The sequence below is a fragment of the Coccomyxa subellipsoidea genome (assembly GCF_000258705.1).
Source record: "Coccomyxa subellipsoidea C-169, whole genome shotgun sequence".
Taxonomy (NCBI): Eukaryota; Viridiplantae; Chlorophyta; class Trebouxiophyceae; family Coccomyxaceae; genus Coccomyxa; species Coccomyxa subellipsoidea.
Genome location: NW_005178034.1, coordinates 712060 through 734756, shown reverse-complemented (window position 1 = coordinate 734756; position 22697 = coordinate 712060). Strand labels below are relative to the sequence as shown.

The window sequence follows — 22697 nt, the reverse complement described above, 5'->3', positions numbered from 1 at the left end:
CCCACTGCAGTCTCCAGAAAATAAATTTACATTTAGATCAAGTGTTGTCCTTGCTTTCCATAATCCAGAAGTCTACCAATACCATACACAGGCACCTGTCACTAATTCATTAGCTAATCGTAAGGAGGGCGTCTTGAGATCTGCTATAGCTCACAGAGAGAATCATCTATCTAGCTGCCTATTCTAATCGTGCACAAAACCTGCATCTCCTTTACACATGTTATCAAATGACATTAACACTCCAACAAGTTGAATCATCATGTTCCAGTCAAGTACCCATCTGCCGCCTCCTCCTTGCGCACTGCCGGTAGATTTTACTACTGAACCCCTTTCTGCTGCACGTGTCCTAGGCAGGCTCCCACTCGTTTCTAAAAAAGTTCCGGTTCATTTAATTTCCCCCTTGCCCCAAGCTTCTGTAACCTTTGCAGCGACGCCTCTGGTCGGACCAGGCCGCGGCGGGGCCGTCCTGATCTTGGGAGGGGACGCCCCATGAGCCCTGCTCGCACAGCTGGCATGCGTGTCCATGCCGCCGTTCGACCCCGGCAGGCGGCTCATGCCGAACTGCATGGGCGATCGGAATGAGGCTGCCTCCGGCGACAGCATTTTGGGCTGTGCATTGTTTCCTGCAGACAGACAACTCCTGCCTTAGCAAGTTCGATCAGAATGTCTTTCAATTGTGCAGAGGAAGTCCTTCACATGACACAGAAGTTCATTGCTGCGGCATGTTGTTCTTCAGAACGTCCTGCAAAACACTAGCGGAGCTGCTGTTTGCATACCAACGAAGTGGATGAAAAAAGTCCCCTAGAAACAGCATCACTTTGCAAAGAGGCACGCACCGTTGATGGGGCGCAAAGGGGGCAGGGTGGGGTTGCTGAGGCTGAGACCGAGGGAGAGGGGCCCCGAGTCAACCCGCGGGCCGACCTCCTGCGCGCCCGGCTCGGCTGCGGAAATGCGCGCTATCACGCTGCGCTCGCGCTTCGACTGCGCGTTGCGCTCTGGGGACTGCGCCGCCTCCGGTGGCGCCAGCTGCACACGAAAGAAATGCTCATGTCAGACAGTCGTGCTCATTCCAGGAGCAACGCTCGTACAGACTTGCTAAGCAACACCATCTTTTTAAGAGCTCTCGCTGCGGCCGTGAGCCTGTCAGAGCAATACTCGCACCGACTGGTCAAGCAAGGTCTTCATTTCGTAATCTCTCACTTGTAGATTTAAGGCACCAAAATGCACATTTGCGTGTCCACTAAATATTGAAGGTGGCACGCAACAGCCGTGCAGCATGTCAGAGCAACGCTGCACAGGCTTGTCAAAGCAATTTCATTCCTCCTTATGAGCTCTCGCTGTGGCCCATTTGCTGGGTTGTGAATCAGATGCACCACGGTGCCTGTAAAAGCCTGCTTGTCAAAGATGGCTGAAATCATGGCACAGTCCCAGCACGGCCTGTTACACTGTTGGTCTCACTGGGTACCATCACCATGAACAGCAAGAATATTTCCCTTTTTAGGTTTGTCTCTGTTGTAATTGTACTTCCCTGTCTATTCTGCATTTAGCAGTAGCTTGGGGGCACCTGCTCGGTGGCCTGGGCGAGGGCGTCGGAGGCGAGGCGGGAGATGGTGCGGGAGGGGGCACCCGAGGGGGGCCCCCGGGGGGTCCCGGTGGGGGAGGTGGAGGGCGACATGAAGGGGCGGCCAAGGCCGGCGGTGAAGGAGGCGGCGCGGATGGTCCACCGGGGGGAATTCTTGGCCGAGCGTGGCCGCAGCGGCGCCATCGGCGACCCCGGCGCGCCAAACTTCTTGCTGACCGCCCCGATCGTCCTGCCAGGCGACAGTGTGTACATTGTTGGAATTGTCGAATGCCGAGGAATCTTATTTACAGCAAGATTCTGCATGCGGAAGGAGCATCGGAAGGCAGAAGGATTCAGCAGAGCAGCAAATAACTCATCATGCATACTTAGTGTCTTAGGGAGGTCTTAACAAGGTGCTGCCAGAGACATATTCTCCAGTCGTCCGTGCAGGCTCAGGCTCACTGCAAAAGTGCGACAAGAATCAATATTGAGGAAGCGACTGTAGCGCGCACTTGAGCTGCTTGTCGGGCAGCAGGAAGGCGGCGCGGATCTGGTCAACGGCCTCGGCCAGGGTGCCGAGCGAGCTGCCGATGAGTGCCGTGCCGCACCATGCCAGGTGGCGGTGCTTCTCCGCCTCCACGCGCGCCGCCTGCCCCGCCAGCACCCACCGCTCGCTCTCCGCCGCCTCCAACGCCTGCCGTTGCAAGTTTGCATCCCAGAATCAATACATGTATCTCGTGCGATCAAGTGAGCGCTTCTGCAACAGTCCTGCCAAGACTCAAGAAAAGAGACGCCCCTATCTGGGCATGCATGCAATTATCCGTTCGGGCGCCCCCCGTCGCAGGCTCTTCTGTGCAGAGATATATCTGATGGTTTCTATAGGTGTGCCTTCTCACTCATGTCCACAACGAGACATGCTCTGCATATTGCTCGCTTTATTGAGGAAAGGAGTGACGAGGACAATCTGACACCCGACACGCGGCACACATCAAGACCGGCACACAGTGAAGGAGACTGACCTTGGCATCGAGGTTGGTGCGTTTGAGCAGGCGGGCGACGCGTGAGGCTCTGAAGTGGCGCTGGATGACGCGCGCGGCTCCGCTGCGGCGGCGGTTGGCTTCCCAGACGGCCAGGAACGCCTGCCGAGACCGCTGCATACCCGCCAGCATCTGCTGCTCCTTCACCAGCCGACCCTTCATTTGCTGCTGAGTGTCCTGTGGCGGTCAAAATCACAGTCTTCAATGTGCCACAATACTATTGGATTGCTTAACAATGATTTTCATTGCACCTCGCTGTTTCTGCCAGCGACAAGTCGCAGGGCAAGGCTGTCAGCAACTCTGCGCCTTGAAAACTTGCCAGATTCAAGCAAGACCCAATAACCTGTGGGCATAATGTTCAGTGCCACTTACAACACCTTCACCTTCATTAACCATCAACCACAGCACAAACATTATGCAAGCAAGCACCAGGAGGCAACTGCCCAACATAATTTGGAGGATCACGGACCCACTGGAGCAGAATCAATCTTCTTTAACATTTTGGGGCTAGCCAAGCTGAGACCACACACTGTCGAGGAACAAGAGTCTGGCAAGGAGCGAGCAGCGAGCAGCGCACCTGCTGGGCCTCGAGCTCCCCCCGGAGCGCTTCCAGGCTCGACTCGGCCGCGGAATTGTCCTCCCGCAGGCGCTGCACGTCGCGCGTGAGGCCGGAGACGTCCTGGGACAGCTCTGTGATGGTGCCCTCGTACTGCGCCACCAGCTCCCGCTCCCGGCCCAGCTTCGCCGCCGCCGCCGCCTCCGCGTCTGCCAGCCGCTGCCGCCAGCGCTCCTGCGCGAATGTATGTGCACATGTTTCTACAGTGGCCTTTGAATTGCACCTATTAATGACATGGGTCTTTGGGCCTGCTAGCCATTATTATTGCAGGTTCCTCAGATCGTCTGTGGTGCCTTTGTTTGTCGTAAAGCAGCCGATGAATTTTCGAAGGCGCTCAACTCCGCGTGCTCCCTTCAGGTGCATTTTTGAGCACTATTCCTCTGGGTGTGGCTGAGACGGCTGCCTGTCACTAATCCATACATATTACACTCCGTTTGCCTGTTCATATCAAAGACCCATTGGATCTTCAAGGTCACCCCAGTATCAGGCCATCTACAGCTTTCCTGCTGTCCACTGCCGTTGCAGTTCTGATCGCTGCAAGTCACTGTCTGCTGTGCTTCCTGTTGGACTTCTCAAACGGCATACATTCCCATCAAATTGCAATTGCATTTGTGGGAAAGGGATCTTTGAGCCTGTCATCATCTCAGCTGGAGCTTCCTCGATTTGTCCATGCTGCCTGTGTTGGCCACGACACAGCCGATGCGCAAGAACCTCAATCTGCAATTGTGAGCCTATTTCTGGGTCATGGAAAATCACTGAAATTGGTCCTCGTAGGAAGTGTTGACAGGAACATGCACATGGGGCACGGGTCAACTTGCTGACCTCTGTGGTGCAAGTGTCCTCGTGCTGCTCCAGCTTGAGGCGGGCGATGTCGGTGCGCGCTTCGGCGGCGGCCTGGTCGGCCATGCGCAGCCGCTGCTGCAGGTCTGCCAGTTCCAGCTGCACTGCTCGCACCGCCCCATCCCTCTCCAGCTCCACCTGCTGCCTCAGCCGCCCCTGCCACACCCACACACGCCTCTTTTTTCTTGCTTTTTTCACTGCGAGAGCACCATCATTTCTTTTGTCTCCATATTCAAAAGTGGGTTCAACTGTGCCTTTGCAATGTGCTCCAGGGCAAGATCTCCACAAATGTACAGAAATTTTGGCTAGAAGCATCTTTAAGCGTTAGACATTTAGGTTCAGAGAAGTTGAACATTTGGTTTCAACAAATTTGAACGTGAGACACAGCACAGCATCCCACCTGCTCCATTTCGTGGGCAAGTGTGAGCCTTTGCAGCTGGGCGTCTGCCTGCCGGGCGGCCAGCTCGCTCGCGCGCGCATGCTTTGCCGCCATGCCGGCGCAGCGTGCGTCCGACTGCCGAGCAGCTTCCGCCAGCTCAGCGCCGTGCTGCGCCGTCATCGCCTCCCTCTCTGCCGCCATGCGCCTGCACAGAGTCACACTATGGCTGATCAAACGCTGATCTGAGCCTTTGCACGGGGATGCCCTGGAAGTGCGGTTTGATGTTTGTGTTCAAGAGCCTGCAAGCACTAGGCCTACCTGGACCCCTCGGACATAAATGGGCCTCTAGGGAACTTGCAAACAGTTTCACATAGGGAAAGAGAACCCAATGGATAGGCTGCAAGCAGGATCAGTTTATCAGGTCATGAGGGGGAGCAAACGCCTTACCGGGCGAACTCCTGCTCTTTTTCTGCATGCTGTTCCTGCAGCGCATGCACCTGCGCCGCGTGCCTTGTCACAGTGCCCTCCATCAGGTGTGCGTGCTGCTCCTCGGTCCGCAGCTGCGCCTCGGCCCGCGCCTGCAGGTCCTCCGCATGCTGCCTGCATGTGCCAAGACACCCTCTGTACTAAACATCCCAGTCGTGTCAAAAAAGCAAATGCTTGTAAATAACTCCAGCTCAGAGCTAATGAGGAAGGGGGGCTTCCTTGGCGTTCTATTGTAAAATTCAAGGTGCAGGTCATTGGTGCAGGTCGTGCCTGTTGAGGGCGTCAAGCTGAGCCTGGTGCTGGTCAGCCAGGGACTGCAGCTGTGCGTCTCGGCGCTGCAGGGCAGACATGTGTTGCCTGTTCAGGCTGTCCAGGCTCTCACGATGCGAGCTCGCCAACTGCTGCACCTCTTGCTCGTGCGCCAACAGTGCCGCTGCATGCTCCTGTCCAGCAGCAACAAGGTCTTCACATTGCAGCTCTAGCATACCGTACATGGGAGACACTGCAGTTCGGGGGAAAGATCTTTGAGGGATGCGAAGAAGAGTGTCACAAGGCGCAATGCAAAAAGCAGAGCTAGGCTAGGTGCACCTGCTTGGATTCGCTGAGCTTGTTCAGGGCCTGGCGCAGTGCCTGCTCAAGCTCTGCCTTCTCTCGCGCATGCCTGCTTGCCATGTCCTCTGCTTCTGCCTACAGCCACAGCCATACTGAAAATATTGACATCGCTAATCAATGTAAGACATGTACAAACCACTACACCATCATTGAGGTTGAGGGCGTGCCTGGGTCTGGCTGAGCATGGATGACAGCTTGCCATGCTCGTTCGCTAGGGCATTCCTCTCCTTCTCCAGATTCTTCATTATGTCACTGTTGCGCTGGCGCTCCTCCTGCAAGCAAACAATGCCTTCAGGTGTCTAAATTTTGGGAAAAAATCACACTCTTAGCCAGAGGGGCATTTCACTTGGCAACAACACAAGATTGCACAGGCATTGTCAGCCTTCATGGGGTGACTGGACCCATATTGTCCACACATGACATCCACCCAGCAAGCAATAATTTCCGGTGAGTCTGAGTACCGGTAAGTTCTAGAGGACATGTATATACAGACGGGCAGTTACAGGGTGACAAGTCCACGAGCCTCAGGTGGCTCCCAACAGGTCTCTGAAATGTAGTAATAATAATGATACTGATAATAATTGTAATCTCAACCATAACATCTCACAATAAGGATAAGCACCTGTTGGAGGCTGCCCAGGGCTTCCAGCTCCTCTTCCTTGGCCAGCAGAGTGGCTTCGAGCAAATGGGACTTATCTTCACGCTTGTCCAGTGCCGCAACCAGCTCCGCATTTATCACCTTGAAGTCCGTGTGCTCGTTCACCACTGCCTAAAAGCAGACGACAGCCCATGTCAGCATATTACTTAAATATTATCATTATTACACACTTTTATTGCCAAAAGGCAAGGTCCAGCAGACAAGCTGCACTAAATGGCTGGCACAAATTAACCACAGGATGGATTCGCCAGATCCAAGCAAGTCCCAGTCAACCGTCGGCGCGGTGCTCAATATCAAACCGCGTTCGCCAGCCGTGCAGTACATTCAGCCCATACACAAAAGAAAGCATACATACTGGCATTGAACGGTGAGCGGTGTTGCACAGGGCCAGTGAGGTCCTAATCCGTGCTGCATAAAGGTTTTGTATCACCCCAGCCCGGATACTGAAGGGCACCCCAACAGAGCGCTGGTGTCTATTCATGCCTCGAGCAAACACATTGCACAGGAGGTTTGAGTACATGCTGCTCATGCAAGCAAGGCAGGCAGTTGGCTCATGCTGGATCTCCTTGAGAGTTTTTGGTGGAATATATGGCGGTGTAAGTTGGCGGATAAACCTTGAATATTATTTGGTAGAGTAAATGGTGAGGTAAGTTTACTGGCCTGTGTGTGGACGCGCATGGCACGGGAGCCAAATTGCAGCGACTGAAGTGTCTCGTCTACGTGCTGCAGGGCATTCGCGACTGCAATGACCAGAGAGGTCTTGGCATTGCCGCCCAGGGACTCCTGATGCATCGATAAAAGTTCTTTTTAGCTTTTGCGTAGCAGTCATTTTATATTGCATGCAGCAATCCTTGGTCTTCCGCAGATAGCAGCTCTTCCACAGCTCAGATTGCAGCCAGTCTGTCAGTGATCTTTGTGCAGAACATCATACATGCCGCAGCAGCCCATGTGACAATATTCTGCACTGTTCTTGCACTGCATCAGGGAGGCACTCAGACTGACCTGCAGCAGGCGTGTGAGCTTGGAGTCTCTGAAGGGGACGTGGGTGGCATTGGGGTCTGCGCGCGCATTGATGCACATCCCCAGAGTGGTCAGCGACAGGTTGATGCTGACCGCCTCGCTGGCGCGCAGCCCTGCACACACCACATGCACCGGTGACTCACTCGTGCATAATTCTGCTGTCTGCCCGATGCTGTATGACAAGTCCTTCGGTAAAGACTGCGACTCTGCTGTCGTTGTTTTTTCGTTATGCAACCTGATGGCGTGCACATCATGAGAGCATGCTTCTTCCATCCTGACTGTGTATACATGGGAGTCATGCTGTGTGAGTGGACCAGGGTGACCTCTAAATGGGGCAAACCTGTTGCCTGACGTCCAAAGCATGAATATACGTGAAGACTATCCTGGCTCATTCTATGGGGCACTTGGCATCTAAAATGATGAAATCCGAAAGATGGGAAGAAATGCAACCTGCGCAAGTGCATGGTAAGTAAAAGAAGTCTAGCGGGTGTGGAGATGGGCACCTGTGGAGCGGCTCTTCTTGAGGCGCTCACTGCCGGCGAGGTCGACGAGGAAGAGCTTGCCGACCTTCACCTTCTGGCCGAGCGCGCGGTTCTGCGGCGCCGCGTTGGGCCGCTTCATGATGGTCAGCATCACGATCGCGTGGCTGCGGCTGGAGTGCGCGTTCAGTGCCGTGAATGCAAACACCCTGGGCAACAAGATATCTTATTATTCACCCACAGCATTGGACGTCACATTTTGGTTCCTAGATGTTGATCTGCTGAGCCTTACTTGATTGGTCTTGGGATATAAGAGCAGTTGTGCAGCTGTCGTGAATGCAAACACCCGGGACGCCAATCAGTACAACTAATTCACAGCATTGGAGGTCACGTCCTGAAGTCTTGACTGTTGAGCCACCGACTCTTCCTTGATGATTTTTAGAGTGCAATCACAATTATACGGCTGCAATGATCGATCTGTTCTTCCTATTTGACTTTTAGAGTGCAATCGCAGTCATGCAGCTGCAGGGATCAATCTGTTCTGTCGGCACAGATAGCACTGAATTCTGCGCATTATAATTGTGCAAGCAGGACATGCTCACTTGCTTGGAAGTTCTGGGTACAAGGGACTCTTCAAGGAAAAATCACCCTCTGACGTTGCTGGACATATATTTTAGTAGGTGGCTGGTTTGGGGACGCGCCTGTTTCGGTCGCCGATCTGGAGCAGGTGCAGGCAGTCCTCCATGTTCTTGACCTCCACCTCGTGCACACCCGCCACAAACACACCGTCCTCTCCCTCCCGGATCTGCAGGTCGTTGTTCTGGGGCTGCAGCAGATCCTGCACAGCCACAAAACACAACATATTTCACTTCAGGCAAGCTCAACAGTGTTGCCCAATTTTCTCCTCTTGAAAGTCCTGTCTCTCCCATATTCTAACACAACAAGACAAATATTGAAACATTGAACAGGTGCCCGGATTCTTCTGCCATGCATAAAGTGGGTACCAAGCACCTTGCAACACTTGAAGAGTCCAGATCTGAGCTGACGATAATAACCCATGCTGGGAAAATGGTGAATGAACTGGGTTCCAAGATGGATGGCACACCTGCAGGAGTTCCATGTAGATCTGGATGTAGGACATGACGACTGTGTAGGTGTTATCCGGATCGCCGGCGATCTCTGAGAAAACAACCGAGGCCGCCCGGGGCATCATGCCGATGGCGTCCGGCGCTATGCTGGACAGCGTGTAAGTCTTGCCGGCCCCCGTCTGGCCGTACGCCATAATTGTCCCATTGTAGCCGTTGAGCACATCCGCCACTATTGGCTGCACTGCTGCCTGGAATACATCTGCTTGGGAGGCGTCCTCTCGGAGCACCTGGAACATGACATGCAGCAAGTTTTGTCACTGCACCTTCCAGGAACTCGAGCGCCGCGCCCAGTCTTTGGGCGACATGTGCCCACACATGAGCACCCAGACATCTGCTGGCAATGCAGTGGGGAATTCACTGATTTGCTCCTGAGCATGCTTCTCGCGAGGCCCTCCTGAACCAGCCGTGAGTGGGAAGGCCTGCATCCTGTAGGATGCAGGAGATGATGCAGTTGAAGGTGCAGTGTAGGAAGCATCAAATAGGGGTATGGAGCCTCTCAAGTGGCGCACCTTGTCAAACTCAAAGCCGGACTGGGGAGCGATGCTCTGACTGCAAACAGCACACAGCTGGCGTCAGTCCAGGTGTTATGAGCCAGGCTTGGGTCTTTTGTGGTCGTGGAACATTACAGAGCAGCAAGCATGCAGGATGGTGGGTAGGTAGCGGAGCTCACTCCCTGTACAGGACAATGCCCTTGTTGTCTGGAGCAACAGTGATTGCTCCTCCTGTCTCTGTGCCTTGGGGTGGTCGCACTCGCACAACTACCTTCACCCTCTCTGCAAACAGCACGAGCCTCCTTCACGTCAAACCTTAGTGCTGTTGAAAGTGTGCACCGCCTAACCGCCTGATCAAACTTTGCAAAGAATATCTCATTTTGATCAAGGTGCTACACAAGGGAAAGGACAACTGGCATTAAAGCTGTGCCTACCTCCTGAGTGGTCAGCTGTGCTGCCAAGACTGCTCCTTCGAGGCACCGCCGGAGCTCTGCTGGTGGCATTCTGCAAAGGGGATTTTGTGGCATCGCTTGCGCTGTATCTGGGTGGGCGCCTATTGTGTGGAGCAGCAGGAATCCCTGAACTGCTCTCCTGGTCCATTGCTTTAAGTGAGCAAGGACCTACTGGTTCTTGCGGCTGCGTGCGTCAATATATGTCCTTGTAACTCGTCATCATCGAAACTGGTCTAGACCACTCGGCTGTCGCCACTTTCCTTTGTGTACAACGTCAGCCTGACAACTGTTGCACTAAGCACAGGCCTGAAAATGGCGAGCCGAGTCTATTACAATACATGCTGAAGTCTTCTGGAATCGAAATATTAATGTATGTTTGTTACTCCCCTCTCTCGCACAAGGTTTGAACCTTTCGCAGCATCATCTTGAAAACTAGTTCACGGCTCAGCACTCAGTGTTTTGCATTTAAAGGATCCAGTCCGTGGAGCGACAAGGTAGCAGCTACTAAAGACGTACGCGGGACGTTGGTGCAGCCGGATCCATTTGCAATTGGCAATGTCACTGGCTCGTGCATTTGCTGAACGGTCAGCTGTTCAGTGGCGTTGCAAGTCCACATGCATGTTCTTGAAAGTTGCTTCAGGTCTTTGAAAGACTGACTGACTGACTGACGTGGATCTAGGACATCAAATTGTTCTACAAGAGACCCGCCATTTTCAAATGGACAATCTTACATGCATGTCTGCCTGGACATCTGAAACAGCGACCCTGGTGTGTTATGCATGCATGCTTGTGCTTACCGGTGCCACATGCATGTGTTATTATTATTATCATGATAGTATTGCAGGTCGGCAAACCCAAAGCCAGAGGCCAAAAAGCATTCACGCAGGGCGTCTGCAGCCACATCTGCGGGGCCTTCATTAGTCTGCAGCCTGTATACAGCTCACTGGCAAAGGCCTTTATGATAGGTCAACTTCGTATCTTGATCGTGATGAAAAGCCAGTGAAGCTGAACTTACTGTAGACATTAATCCTGACGAACACTAGCTGTACAAGAATTCATGTCCAAGGAACCCTCTTATCGCCGTCACTTGAGAAGCCAGTTTGCAGCGTTTTGACATTTAAGTGTTTTTGCCCCTCCAGAAGCCTTTCCCAGACCCAATACTGGACTGTTACAAAATTCTCACGAGGTTCTTGCAGTGTACAGCATGTGGCAGCGATCAGTCTACCAACATTGCTGTGCTGGTTTGCTGAAGGCTGATCACCCGCTTCAGCTCTTGATTCAGCTCCTGTGAAACACCCAACTTTTGAGACCAATGAACGCGCTTTAATGCATTTTGGTGATAGTATTTCACGAACATTAAAATACCCAAAGGGAGGCGAGGAGTCCATCAGCATTCAAAAGAGAATTCCTACATGGCATCACTCTGAAGCAGCACTGCATGGCTAGGCTGTGGTAGATTTTGTGCCCAGCAAATGACCACACAGAGGGAAGCTGATGCATACCTCTTGGCGAGCCTGGTACTCTGGGCAGAATTCCACCAGGCTCAGAGCAGCCTCCATGAATTGCTGAGCTTCTGGCAGGCGCCTGTATTTGGCGTGGTGGCAGCCACGGTTCCAGGCGCTGGTGAGCAACCATGCAAGTTCCCTCCAAGGGTAGGCACCTGGCTGCAGACTGCAGAGCAGCTTTCTGGCGTCCTGAAGCAGGCTCAGCTTCTCTGCATCGCTGCCCAGTTCCATGACGCTCCTGATCGTCTGCACAGCACCAGCCCATGTTCCTCATGGTTGAAGGCAACAACACGTGCAGCGGACCTGTGATACCACACAGAATAGATGCTGCCAGACAGGGTATGCAGTTGTTGCTGCGGGTGTGGCAGCGTGCACATGACACACGAGCAGGGATTTTAATATGACTCATTGAGTTACTAGGGGTTGAGGAAAAGTGACCAGAAGAGCATCACCTGTGCCAGGATAGCCTCTTTTGATGAGCTCCCTTCTGCCAGCAGTCCTTTCAGGCCCGCCTTGAAGGCCTCTTTGGCCACGGAAGGAGCATGGTATTGAGGGCCTCTGCACAGCTTTGCCAGCTGCAGGAAATCCTCAGCCGTGAAGCCGCTTGTCGCCTTGCATTTCTCCAAGACAGACAGCTGTGAGGCTTCATCGCCTTTGCGCGTGGCAATGTCAAACTCCTGTCAATCCAGAACACCATGGCGAGATCATTTCTGGCACAGCCAGCTAGAGTGGTCCGCACGTGGGCACTTGCATGAAGAAGTCCTAGGTGTCTACCTTCCATCTATCTATGAGTTTGCGGCTGTTCCGAGCTCCCAATCCCTTATCTTTGGAGCTTGATTTGCATTCAAGCAGGCCATAACAAGGGTGGGACAGATTTGCTCTGGTGCTCCTCTAGATGGGCGGACCAACCCCTTCCAGAGAATGGGACTCACATGCAGGCTGCAAATTGAGCCGCACCATCTTGAGAAGACAGATTGAGGTCCTCCTGATGTGCTCTTCAGAGCCGGTCTTGCTAGTGTGCGGCAGAGCCTTCATTGCGTCTGCTGTTGCCTGTGCCTGCTGGAGCATGTGCTGGGCCAGACTCAGGCTGGGGCGGTGATTCGGGTGCTTCATGTGAGCTTCCAGTGCGCTGAATGTAGCCATCGCAAATGCATCCTGCACCACCCCATGTCCACTCATCAGTCACTGCGCAGCAATTTCGTGGAAAGGGAAAGGCACTGAGTGTGCCATGAACCCTCTATGAACTCAAAAGCTGCCGGTTGTGCATGTGTTCCTTGATGAAAACAGCAAGGGATATACCATTCTATTGCCAACACTGCGCGTGCTGGCAGTCCTGAAGCCGCCATAGAAGCTGCCGGCCGCGCCGAAGAGCACAGCTGCGGACATGTGATCCTCAGCTTTTGCCGCTGCCAGTCCTGCATTGAAGGCACTGTCTGCGTACCATTCCACATGTGCATTCCTGCATGACGCAACACAAGATTACTACAGTAGGGACTGATTCAACTCCAGGGAATAGGGACACAGTGACAGTCAGCTTGGGTGCTTCAAGCCTCACAGTAATGCATTGTATGGATACGTGCAAGTATTGGAAAGCGCACTCACTCATTTCCAAAAAAGCGTCCATAGCCCACTGCATCAAAGCGCTGCTCGGCCTTGCTGTAGTAAGTGCAAAGCTCTGTGTGCACGGACACAGCCTTATTTGGACCTTCCAGCTCCACCTGACCAGCCGTGATGCTGGCAGGCTGTGTGCAATTGCCACTGCCAAGATCATATCCCGCTGCATCTTCTGCAAAACCACGAAGATGCAATCATGTTGCACGCACTTTGTGGGTGATTGAATAGCTGCATGCACGTTTGGGGCAGAAAGGGAGCACTGGATCAGAAACCAAATCTCTTCAGTTTTACTTGCATGCCTGCTGTAATTTTGATGAGGTTGCGCAACACCGCGGCCTCTTCTCCTGGCTTGTGCCCCTCCTTCTGACCAGTCAATCGCTCGTAGAGGCATGACAGGGCATGCTTTGCTGCTGGTGTCACTTTTGCCGCCATGGCTTCTGTGCAGATGACCTGCAGGAATGGAGATGTCAGTTTGAGCGCTGAACAGCTGGCAAGCTGAAAATATAGGTGCTGAGAGGTGTGCGCACGCGCAAGAAGTCCAGATCGAACTCTTCGCATGCGATCATTTTCTGCATCTCATCCACAGCCTCATCAGCAGCGCCCTTCATGAGCAGGAGCTTGATCTTCACAAAAATGCTGTAGATTGACTCTGGTTCCAGCTCCAGGGCTACTGCCAAGTACTCCAAAGCCCTGTGAGCAACAGCAGTAATACATCAGAGTCACTCACTTGGTTGAAGCAATGGCTCATGGCTTCACAGTCCTAAAATATTGCTATTTTGCCAAAACTAAGACGCACAGCGGACATCATAGCCCGAAAGGCCAAGTGTTCTTCAAAATGGTTCATTTTGTCAGACTTCCTCACCGGTCAAGGTCCTGAGTGGCCATGTGGGCAAGGGCGAGCTGCCTGGCAACCACTGGTTTTGCTCCATCATCTGCATACATGAGCGCCGCTTTGTAGAAGTCTGAGCAGGCAGTGTAGGACTTCTTTGTGAAGAGGTGCGTGCCGTGATTCCACAGCATGATGTAGAGCGCCTTTCTGTGCTCCTTCGCCTGCACATCTTCCTGCAGCAGCAGCACATTTGATCAGATAGAACATGCTTGCTGTACATTAGATGATGCATGCATGCTGTCAAAGAGATTGTACATGCAATTAAGCATGGGAGAGAGAGGTTGACCCTTGTCAGCATGTCCACAACATTCTCCTCGCTGACTATCTGCAGTGCGCATTCTCCATGCTCTGTGCTCATTCCCTGCACAGCATCACCCTTGTCATGACAGTAACTCCCTGTGTATGCTAGTCTCTCTCTAACTGTTCGGCTACATGAAATTGAAATGCAGGGCTCATTGGAACTTTGAAACAGTCACTGCTGGGCTTTACTAGCCGCACCTCTCCCTTGAGGCCCATGATATTTTCCACAACCTTTACTGGCACAAATGTTTCTCCAGGAAAGCGATCTATGATTAGACTGGCGGCTGTTCTGAGGCTTTCGGCCCCACTGTTTGCGTTGATCAGTGCAGAAATGGCTTCCAGGCAAAGCTGAGAAGAAGCATCACTGTGGGCTGCCAGCGCAAGGAGCTCCTGTTCTGCCTTATCTGTCTGGCCCATCTGCACTCAACATGGCAGTCAGCACCAGAGTATGGCTGGCAAGGAATCCACTTGATCCTTCTGAATATATGGCAAAATGCATGCCATGCACATACCGCGGTGAGAGCTTGAATGGCTGTCAGGAAGACAGCAGGCTGTGACGCGTATTCTTCTTGAAGCTTGCGCAGATTGTGCACGCACTGAAGTGCTGTTGCTGCCTTGCCATTGAGCAGGTAGCCTTGGGCAAGCAATCGCAGCACCTGCCAACCCATCAATCATTGCTCAGCAAAGGGTCTAGTGGACATGACTGTCTGCAAAGCAGTGAAATCATCACCTGTGCTTGCAGATCGCAGGCATCCTTCTGATACATCTCAAAGTGTTCATCATCTTCGTCAAGTTCCTGCAAGCATGCAGAATATGATGTTTCCACATTGCAGTGCATGTAGTGTGCAGCCCCTTCAATAAACAGTATGTCCCTCCTCAAGGGCATGCTGGATGTTATCAATTACATTTGTCGTCACTCACCAGATGGCCTGTGATGAGGTTGTACGCATTGTCCAGCAGGCCGAGGGCATCTGCATCCTTGGCTTCAAGATATTTGATACCCTGCTCCACCAGTGTCACGATCACCCTCTGGCAAAGGTAGAAGCGCTGTCTGGATGGCAAGTACTGCTGCTGCGCCAGTTCTGCAGCATGCGCAAGCATGTCGACCGCCAATGCCTGCATGCAGACACCACAGCAGATTCTTAGCAGCTTTTGCGGGGTGCATATGCTGGCATGTGCTGGCATGACTTAGACAACAAAATGACTGGCAAAGAGCATGACATACCCTCTGCTGCAGCTGCCATGCGTTCTTTGCCCTGTGGATAGCCAGCAAGCAGCACTCCTCTGCATGCTCTTGGAGGAGGTCCTCTGAAGGGTTGATTTGCTGAAGGTCCTTAAGCAGGCTGACACAATACTCGTGCGCCTTCCCAAAAGATGCCTCTGCTGCTTCAAACTCCTCCAAGTCTGAATGTAAGCAGCCGATCTGCAGCAGATATCATGCACCCTCAGGGGACACAAACTGTCCATGATCAGATTCACAATTGCATGCCCATGATATTTGTGCGCATGGGAAAGCAAACAAACATGCATGCATGCATGAAAAGTCGCTTGGCATACCTTGTGGTAAAACGTTGCCTTGGTGGCCCGCTCCTCAACTGAAAGGTCTGAATCTTTGATGAGAGTGAGCAGGTCACTGCAGCCAAAGGCGTGCACTGCTCAGTGGCCGAATTTGTGCTTGGCAGGCTAAACAAGCACAGTCGTTTGGAAACACAGGATTGTCCCTCACCTGGCTGACTCTCTCAAGGAGACCATCCATTCTTCAGACTTGTTGCTCTCATTCTGCTTCACCACACACGCATTCTGCAACAACGAGACGCTCTGAAGGTTCTCTCGATGTGTCTTTTGTCTGGGACAGCTTGGCCGTTGTGTGCACAAAAGGCTTACCCACAGCTTGCAGACGATATGCCACAGATCGACCCTGTCTTGCTCAGGGAGTTCGTTGGAGGCATTGCTCCTTCCAGCGGATAAGACTGCAAAGATCACGGGATTGATGCGGTCCTCAAGGGCGCTGCTGTCGACAGCAACGTTTTCAGGCAGGTCTGGGATACACTCGTCAACAACCTCTTTCGCATGCTTGATGGAGGCAGTCAGTGGGCTGAGAATGACTGACGACATTCTGGAAATGCGTGTGCCTGCAGCGCAGTGATTTGCGTCTTGAATGAGAGCGAGTGGAACATTGCATGCAGGGAAGAGGGGCAATGAATTATTTCCAGCATACAATATTACATCTCCCCCAGACCCATGCAATCTCTTCCACTCGACAAACCACTGAAGAAGCTGAGGTCAAGCACAAGTCAGTCAATTGCATCGAGATCCTTCTGGCCAGGAAATGTCTCCCCTGGGTCATCCCCCAATCTTGTGAACCGCTCTGAAACCAGGCCGGATGTGAAGCATGCACCCATGAACTCATTGATGGCCTCTTTCTCCCCCAATTTGATGAGTGTTGTGAAGTCTGGACAGAAGTTGACTTCCAACAACTGCGGGCTGCATCTCCCAGATGGCCCTCTCACCAGGAGCACATCCATCCCATAAATAGCCCTGCTGCGCGGCCACCTTCCAATCTGTGGACATGTCAGAAACCACATCACTACATCTGAACCAGGAATGAAAAATCCCTCTGATCTGAGCAAATACAACCAAAACATGTAGCAAACCAGAAGAACTGTGAGTTTATGTGGGCAGCAAGCCAGCAATGCTTCACCTGCGCCTGTGCAGCGGTGACCAGGCTGCGAGCCATGCCACAGAGGTCCTCCTCAAATTCAGCGACATTTATGCCTTGTCCCTCCAGCTCACACACCACCTCGCTCTTTAGTACCATCAGCTGCAGATTCAGAAATATGCCTCAGACCCACTGCACCACGCCAGAACATTGGATGCTAGCCATGCATGGCACGTACCATAGCACATGCATGCGCGCTTGCATGCCCCGGGAATTGGAGTTTAGAACCAGGTGAGCATCATACGAAGGGATAGTTGGCAGATGTGGTGCAGGAATGGAAATCAAGGATGGGACTTTCTTTACCTGGGCACCACTGACAGCAGGGTCAGCATCATAGCAGGCGACAGTGAAGTGGCTCTCAAAGTCAGTCTCTGTGGCACTGACATCTGAAGGATACTCCCTGTTGGCCACCCTGGCATACCACTTGGTGTGCAAGTACGCTTCTGCATCTGCAAAGCTCCGCACTACCAGGTAGACCTGAACCAAAGCCAAAAACCTTCAAAACACATGCATGGCGTTCCCCAAGGTATACGAAAGTGCTCCGCTGCAACCTCAGCATTTCAGAGCATTATCTCCACTACTCAAAGAATCATGGCAAAGAGAGCGTGAAGAAATGAGGGCTGTGCACCCACTCGGAGGTCCATCTTGCGCCCCTTGAAGAGCACAGGCCTCTCCACGTATTTCTGCACTACTCTATCTCCACCAGGGGCTTCCCTGTATCTCACGATCAGCTCGGCAGAGTCCGTCAGGCATACATCTGTGCTGCGTGCGCCTTGCGCCAGCTTCACCACCCAATGGTTGTCCTGCCCTGCTTCTGCGCGCTGCAAATTGCACACACATTGACAATCTGGAAGCTGCTGCCGTTGAATTTAGCAGCTTGAGGCCATGATGCGGCTCGCACGCTAATAGTATCTTTCATTGTACACGCCATCAGACTATGCACAGCCACAGTCCGGGACCACACATGCTATTCAGGTCAGGAGCAAGCTCCTTCCTCCAGAGTTGTTGCCTCACCTTATTGTAATCTTGCAGGAAGAAGTGGGGCTCTGTTGCCAGGTCATAGGTGGCGGGGAACCAGGATGGGAAGGAATCTGCTGGGCTTCCAGAAGGAGCTGCGGCCTGGGGATCGGCGTCCGATGCTGCTGCATGGAATCGCCTGAGCGTCTGTGGCAGCAGGTCTTTGCGGATTAAACATGCTTCGAAGGGGAATTGATTCACCAGCTGGTTGCTGCGCATCCACAGCAAGGTGTCAGATTTGACAAGTGGCAGAAACTTTAGAATATGGTGATAAAACCTTGAAAAGTAAGTGTTCATGGTATTGATCACCCCGCACTGATATGGATACTACAGTTCACATGTGTCAGCATTGAAGCCCCAGAAGCAGCTACCTGGGCGATGTTGAGAAGTTCCTGACTGGTGTGGATGTGACAATCACATCTGCGGTATCTCTATCCTCGGTCAATTTGAAGACTGGCGCTGTCAGGTGCTCCTTTACCAGTGGGTAATCAGTCCACATTGTGATTTGCTTGTTTGACACCTGCAAGCGTAAGAACAATCTGCAATTTTGGCTGAATCGGTATCTATTGCCTTCAGCCCCTGCAAAGTATACATTTTACCACAGTATACATGTGTTTTATGCTGTGCCAATAGCAGAGATCTTACCTGTGCAGGCAGGCTTCTCTGATCACCCACCAAGGTTTTACCCGGCACTGGTGACACCCCAGGAAGAACCTGGCCGGCAACAGCACTCTCCACGGCAGCCTTCAAGCCCTCATACTCCGCATCATGCGCCCACCTGATGGGTCGCATCACCATGCACGTCAGCTGCAGCCATTGTGGTAGAAATTGAGACCCTTTGCCGCACGATCAAGGCGTCATGAAAAGGGGATCCCTTCTAATGAAAAAAGCGGGAGTTGCACTTGAAAATGGGTTTTCATTTCACCCAAGATGGTGAATAACTATCTATACCTTGCCCTCTCACTCAGCAGGAACAACAGGCATGCAGCCCTCTGCAAGCTGCGCGAGCCTGGCAGGTGATCGCGGACCAGCTCAGCGCCAGCCTTGATTGGGCGCAGTGGCCACATCATCACAGCTCCATAGGGCGCTGCGCTGCCCTCCCCAATTGTATCTGCAACCGGCTGTGGAAGGGGCACAACTGCACACCATAGTAAGGAGCGTCATCCTAGACATTAAGAGGATGGTTACTGTATTCAGAATGGCACGGAGTTTGACAATACGGGACATTGCAGTACCGATTGCATACAGTAGCACAAGACCCGTCCCCTGAGAGCGGCATCTGGTTGCTGATCTAGGCATGAGCGGGCACACTTAATAATGCTCACCAGCAATGTTGGGATCCTCCCCATGGCGTGTCCACAAGGTATCCTTTGGCTCCATGGTGAACAGTGTGACTGCCCGGGATGGGCTGCCTGCCAGCATGGTGGGCCGCAGCCACCGCCACAAGCTTGCCGGCATCTGCAACTCGTCATTACTTCCTCCTGAATACCACCAGCATGGGATGTTTGAGACCTCCACCCCTTCAGCGACACTAGCCCGTCGAGAAGGAAGTGAAACGTGACTCTTTGAATGTTTGGCAGATTGGATGACCTGATGGAAGGATCTCAGCTATGGTCTGCGTGAATGCAGAATCTGTAGAAACGAGCAGGTCCCAGTCACTCCGTGTGGCTGCACGAATGCTGGGCAGGATGAAAATGCTGTCAGTGGGCGCCAGATCCTCCTGTGCCACAAGCTTTGCATGTCCCTCATTAATTTGCACGGCCTGCACGACACTGTCAGGTGTTGGAAACAGTGAAAGGTCAGTGGTAAGTGGTAAGTGATGTGGATGATCTGGCAGTCACGAAAAGTTTGTTGACATGAAATTCGCTTTGACATCTTCAATAATCTGTAAAATTTAAGTCAGCAGTGACTTAAAAGGCCCGTATAGATTACAGGAAACAAAGCAATCTGTTTGTGAAAAGTGAAAAGTGTAGGAATGTAAACCTGGACACCTCCCTCACAGCCCACTTCTGCCCTATCAATCTTCTCTAGTAACGGCTCCCAGAGACTCTCAGGGACCTTGGAAGCCTTCAGGAAGGACACAAAGGCCAAGCCCGCCTCCTGCCCTTGTGCCATGGCCATTGGGATGAGTGAGGCACTTGAAGTATTGGTGCAAAGCGAATCACGGCATCCAGAGTACACCCCTTGTCATGCTGAATTGACGATGTGAGTCCACTCTGAGTATGAGGGACCTCTGGCCGTCAGGTCAATGCAATGAAGTCAATGGCAGCTGCTGTGTGCTGAGGTGGCAGAGGACGTGATCGGTCAGCTCTTCCGAGGCTGGCACCATGGGCTCTGCTCCTCCGCTCACATATCCTGCTATACAGAAGAACATTAAAAAGATTGTATATGTCATGTGGATGTGACGAGGAACCATGCTGGCCTGAAAGCTTTAAGATGGGGCTGAGTAGAGGCTGGTGCAAGTAACGACATGGCTGCTGAAGTCGCCTACATGCACGCCTCAAAGATTGCCAATGCTTCGGGGGCCCTCAGATATCTCAACAGGGTGGGCTCCTCGAAAGTTGCTCGTCTGGCGGACTCAGCTCCACGAGAAGTCGTGGATGATATCTTCAGCTGCGCCTTGAAAAAACAAACTGGTGGGTGGGTAGGAGACCGTGCATATTATTCAATTTAATAGTATCTTGACCGAAGGGTGTACCTCTGCTCAAGCAATGCCTGCATGGTGCATGTTATGCTTCAAGGCATGTATCCTCTTGCAATTGTGTAGTGCTGACGAGCTAGCCTTGCGTGATAAGGACAAGCAAATATCCTCCACACCATGCATTGGCTTGAACATAAGAAACAAGGTGGTGCCATGAGGCTTAGTACTGCGTGTGCTGTCTCAGGTGTCAGCCTAAAGTATATGCTGGACTTTGGGGCAAACCCCATTGAGCGCCAGCTTATTCTTTCAGCACAGTTCCTTCACAACGAGCTGCCCGTCAGGCTAGCCCACAGGGTTGCAGAGCTAGAGAACTTACCGTTTGGTCTGTCAGCAAAGTCGCCAGTGATAAAGGCACGAGCCTAGCTGTCCCTCAGCTAACGCCTTGAACCGTTTGCCCAGCTGCTAAGGGGTACACGTCTGAACACTGAATGACGTGCTGCACAGGTTCGGGACTGGTATGTGGAATCTTTCAAGGAGCTCAGACAATTCAAGCCCATCCGTGATTTGGACAGCGAGCTCAAGTTCACGGAGCTGTTGAAGCACATCTACCACAGACACAGGCATGTTGGGAGGCTGAACTCACCAAAATCTTTAAATAAGGCTACCCTGCAGCTTCCCATGATAAAGTATGTGATGATCTCATGCCACAAAGGTAATTATTCCTGGCACTGACTTTCTTCATCTTTGCAGGAATGTGGTGCCAGTCATGGCCATTGGTGTGGCAGAGTTGAAAAAGGAGTTGAGGGCGGAAGGCAATGGGCTGACAGAATTCCCAGAGATCCACCAATTTCTGGATGGCTTCTACCTCAGCCGCATTGGCATCCGTATCCTCATCGGCCAGCACATTGCCTTGCATGAACCTCAGAGGGAGAACCACATCGGTGCGTGGGCCGCACCCCACTCCCTTACCCAAACATGCAGTCATGCAAGGATGACAAAGCCTTATATAGATCCAATCTCGCCAGCCTGTTTGACGCATTGATAAGGATTTGTCTCTTCCTGCAACAGGGATGATCTGCACCAAGTGCTCGCCAGTCCAGGTGGCCAACGATGCCATTGCTGATGCGCGCTCAGTGTGCATGCGGGAGTATGCCACCGCCCCAGAGGTGTCTGTGTACGGGGACCCTCGCTTCACCTTTGCCTACGTGCCGTCACATCTTCATCACATGACCTTCGAGCTGGTGAGACTCCTCTCAAATCCCTTGCATTTCAATCTCTCCTCTTTTCAAGTGTTTGGAACATTCATGTCCAGAGTCCGTGAGCTTTCCTGAAGCAAACGGAATGGTGTGTCACAGGTGAAGAATTCCCTCAGGGCAGTAAATGACAGGTTTGAGGATGCAGACAATGAGCCGCCACCTGTGAGGGTGGTTGTGGCGGAGGGAGATGAGGATGTCACCATTAAGGTCCGCTCCTGATTCACGTGTTCCAATTCTACTCTGGCCAATACTTTTAGTGTGATTCTCTTGCAGCATTGACGACTTTTAGTACTGGGTGCCCCAAGAGGATGCACAGTGAGACAACCTTTATGCGGCATACTGGCTTGGACTGCTGGAATGCTTTGCCCGAGCACCATAAGGTTTGTGTTGTGGAGAGCTGGCTCTTGGAGCAGTGACAAGGGGCACTACAACAATGTGAGCAAAGAGATCACTGGGAGTGCTGTCAAGGACCCGGTTCCCAGCTTGCCGGACATCTTTGCGGCCCTCTCTAATGTATAAAAGAGCAAAATTAGCTGAACTGGCACGGTGCATGGTGCAGGTGTCGGACGAGGGGGGCGGCATTCCCCGGTCGGGCCTGCCGAGAATATGGACGTACCTGTACTCCACGGCGCAATCGCCGCTGCCAGACATGGACGACAGCGTGGAGGGCGCAGATGGCCCCGCGGTGCTGGCCGGCTACGGATATGGCCTGCCCATCTCCCGCCTCTACGCGCGCTACTTTGGCGGGGACCTGCAGATCACCTCCATGGAGGGCTACGGCACCGACGCCTACCTGCACCTCAACCGCCTCGGCAATGTGCAGGAGCCGCTGCCCTGAGCGGCTGCTCTACTGCTGCGGTGCTGCCTGCAGATTGCACGGCTACAGCGGCATGCCGCATAACGGGGAAGGCATGTTGCTTTGCAGCTGGCATCGTTGCTGCGGCATGGCAGACAACAGGGAAGGCAATCTGTTTGCC

General features: G+C 52.7%; 4 protein-coding genes across 4 annotated transcripts; 1 reads left to right on the top strand and 3 right to left on the bottom strand.

Moving 5' to 3' along the window:
* Positions 1–11: 11 nt before the first annotated feature.
* COCSUDRAFT_33355 (hypothetical protein) lies at positions 12–576 on the bottom strand. The gene has a single exon (XM_005647153.1). It carries the CDS (start codon positions 565–567, stop codon positions 385–387), a length of 183 nt encoding a protein of 60 aa, XP_005647210.1. The 5' UTR covers positions 568–576; the 3' UTR covers positions 12–384.
* A 5544-nt stretch (positions 577–6120) lies between these two features.
* Positions 6121–9072, bottom strand: COCSUDRAFT_36803 (kinesin-domain-containing protein; the record flags this gene model as incomplete). The annotated part of the gene is made up of 6 exons (XM_005647152.1): positions 6121–6300; positions 6862–6972; positions 7192–7322; positions 7713–7897; positions 8390–8526; positions 8794–9072. 6 exons carry the CDS (start codon positions 9070–9072, stop codon positions 6121–6123), a joined length of 1023 nt encoding a protein of 340 aa, XP_005647209.1.
* A 7224-nt stretch (positions 9073–16296) lies between these two features.
* On the bottom strand, positions 16297–17512 carry COCSUDRAFT_53620 (hypothetical protein). The gene is made up of 4 exons (XM_005647151.1): positions 17439–17512; positions 17110–17283; positions 16789–16908; positions 16297–16648 (listed from the first exon to the last, which is right to left on the bottom strand). The coding sequence occupies exons 1-4, from the start codon at positions 17448–17450 to the stop codon at positions 16382–16384; spliced, it is 573 nt and encodes a 190-aa protein (XP_005647208.1). The 5' UTR covers positions 17451–17512; the 3' UTR covers positions 16297–16381.
* Positions 17513–20293: 2781 nt separating this feature from the next.
* COCSUDRAFT_36801 (mitochondrial pyruvate dehydrogenase kinase) lies at positions 20294–22558 on the top strand (the record flags this gene model as incomplete). Its single annotated transcript, XM_005647150.1, has 7 exons — positions 20294–20459; positions 20709–20875; positions 20969–21084; positions 21215–21405; positions 21533–21705; positions 21820–21927; positions 22280–22558. The coding sequence occupies 7 exons, from the start codon at positions 20294–20296 to the stop codon at positions 22556–22558; spliced, it is 1200 nt and encodes a 399-aa protein (XP_005647207.1).
* Positions 22559–22697: the final 139 nt, after the last annotated feature.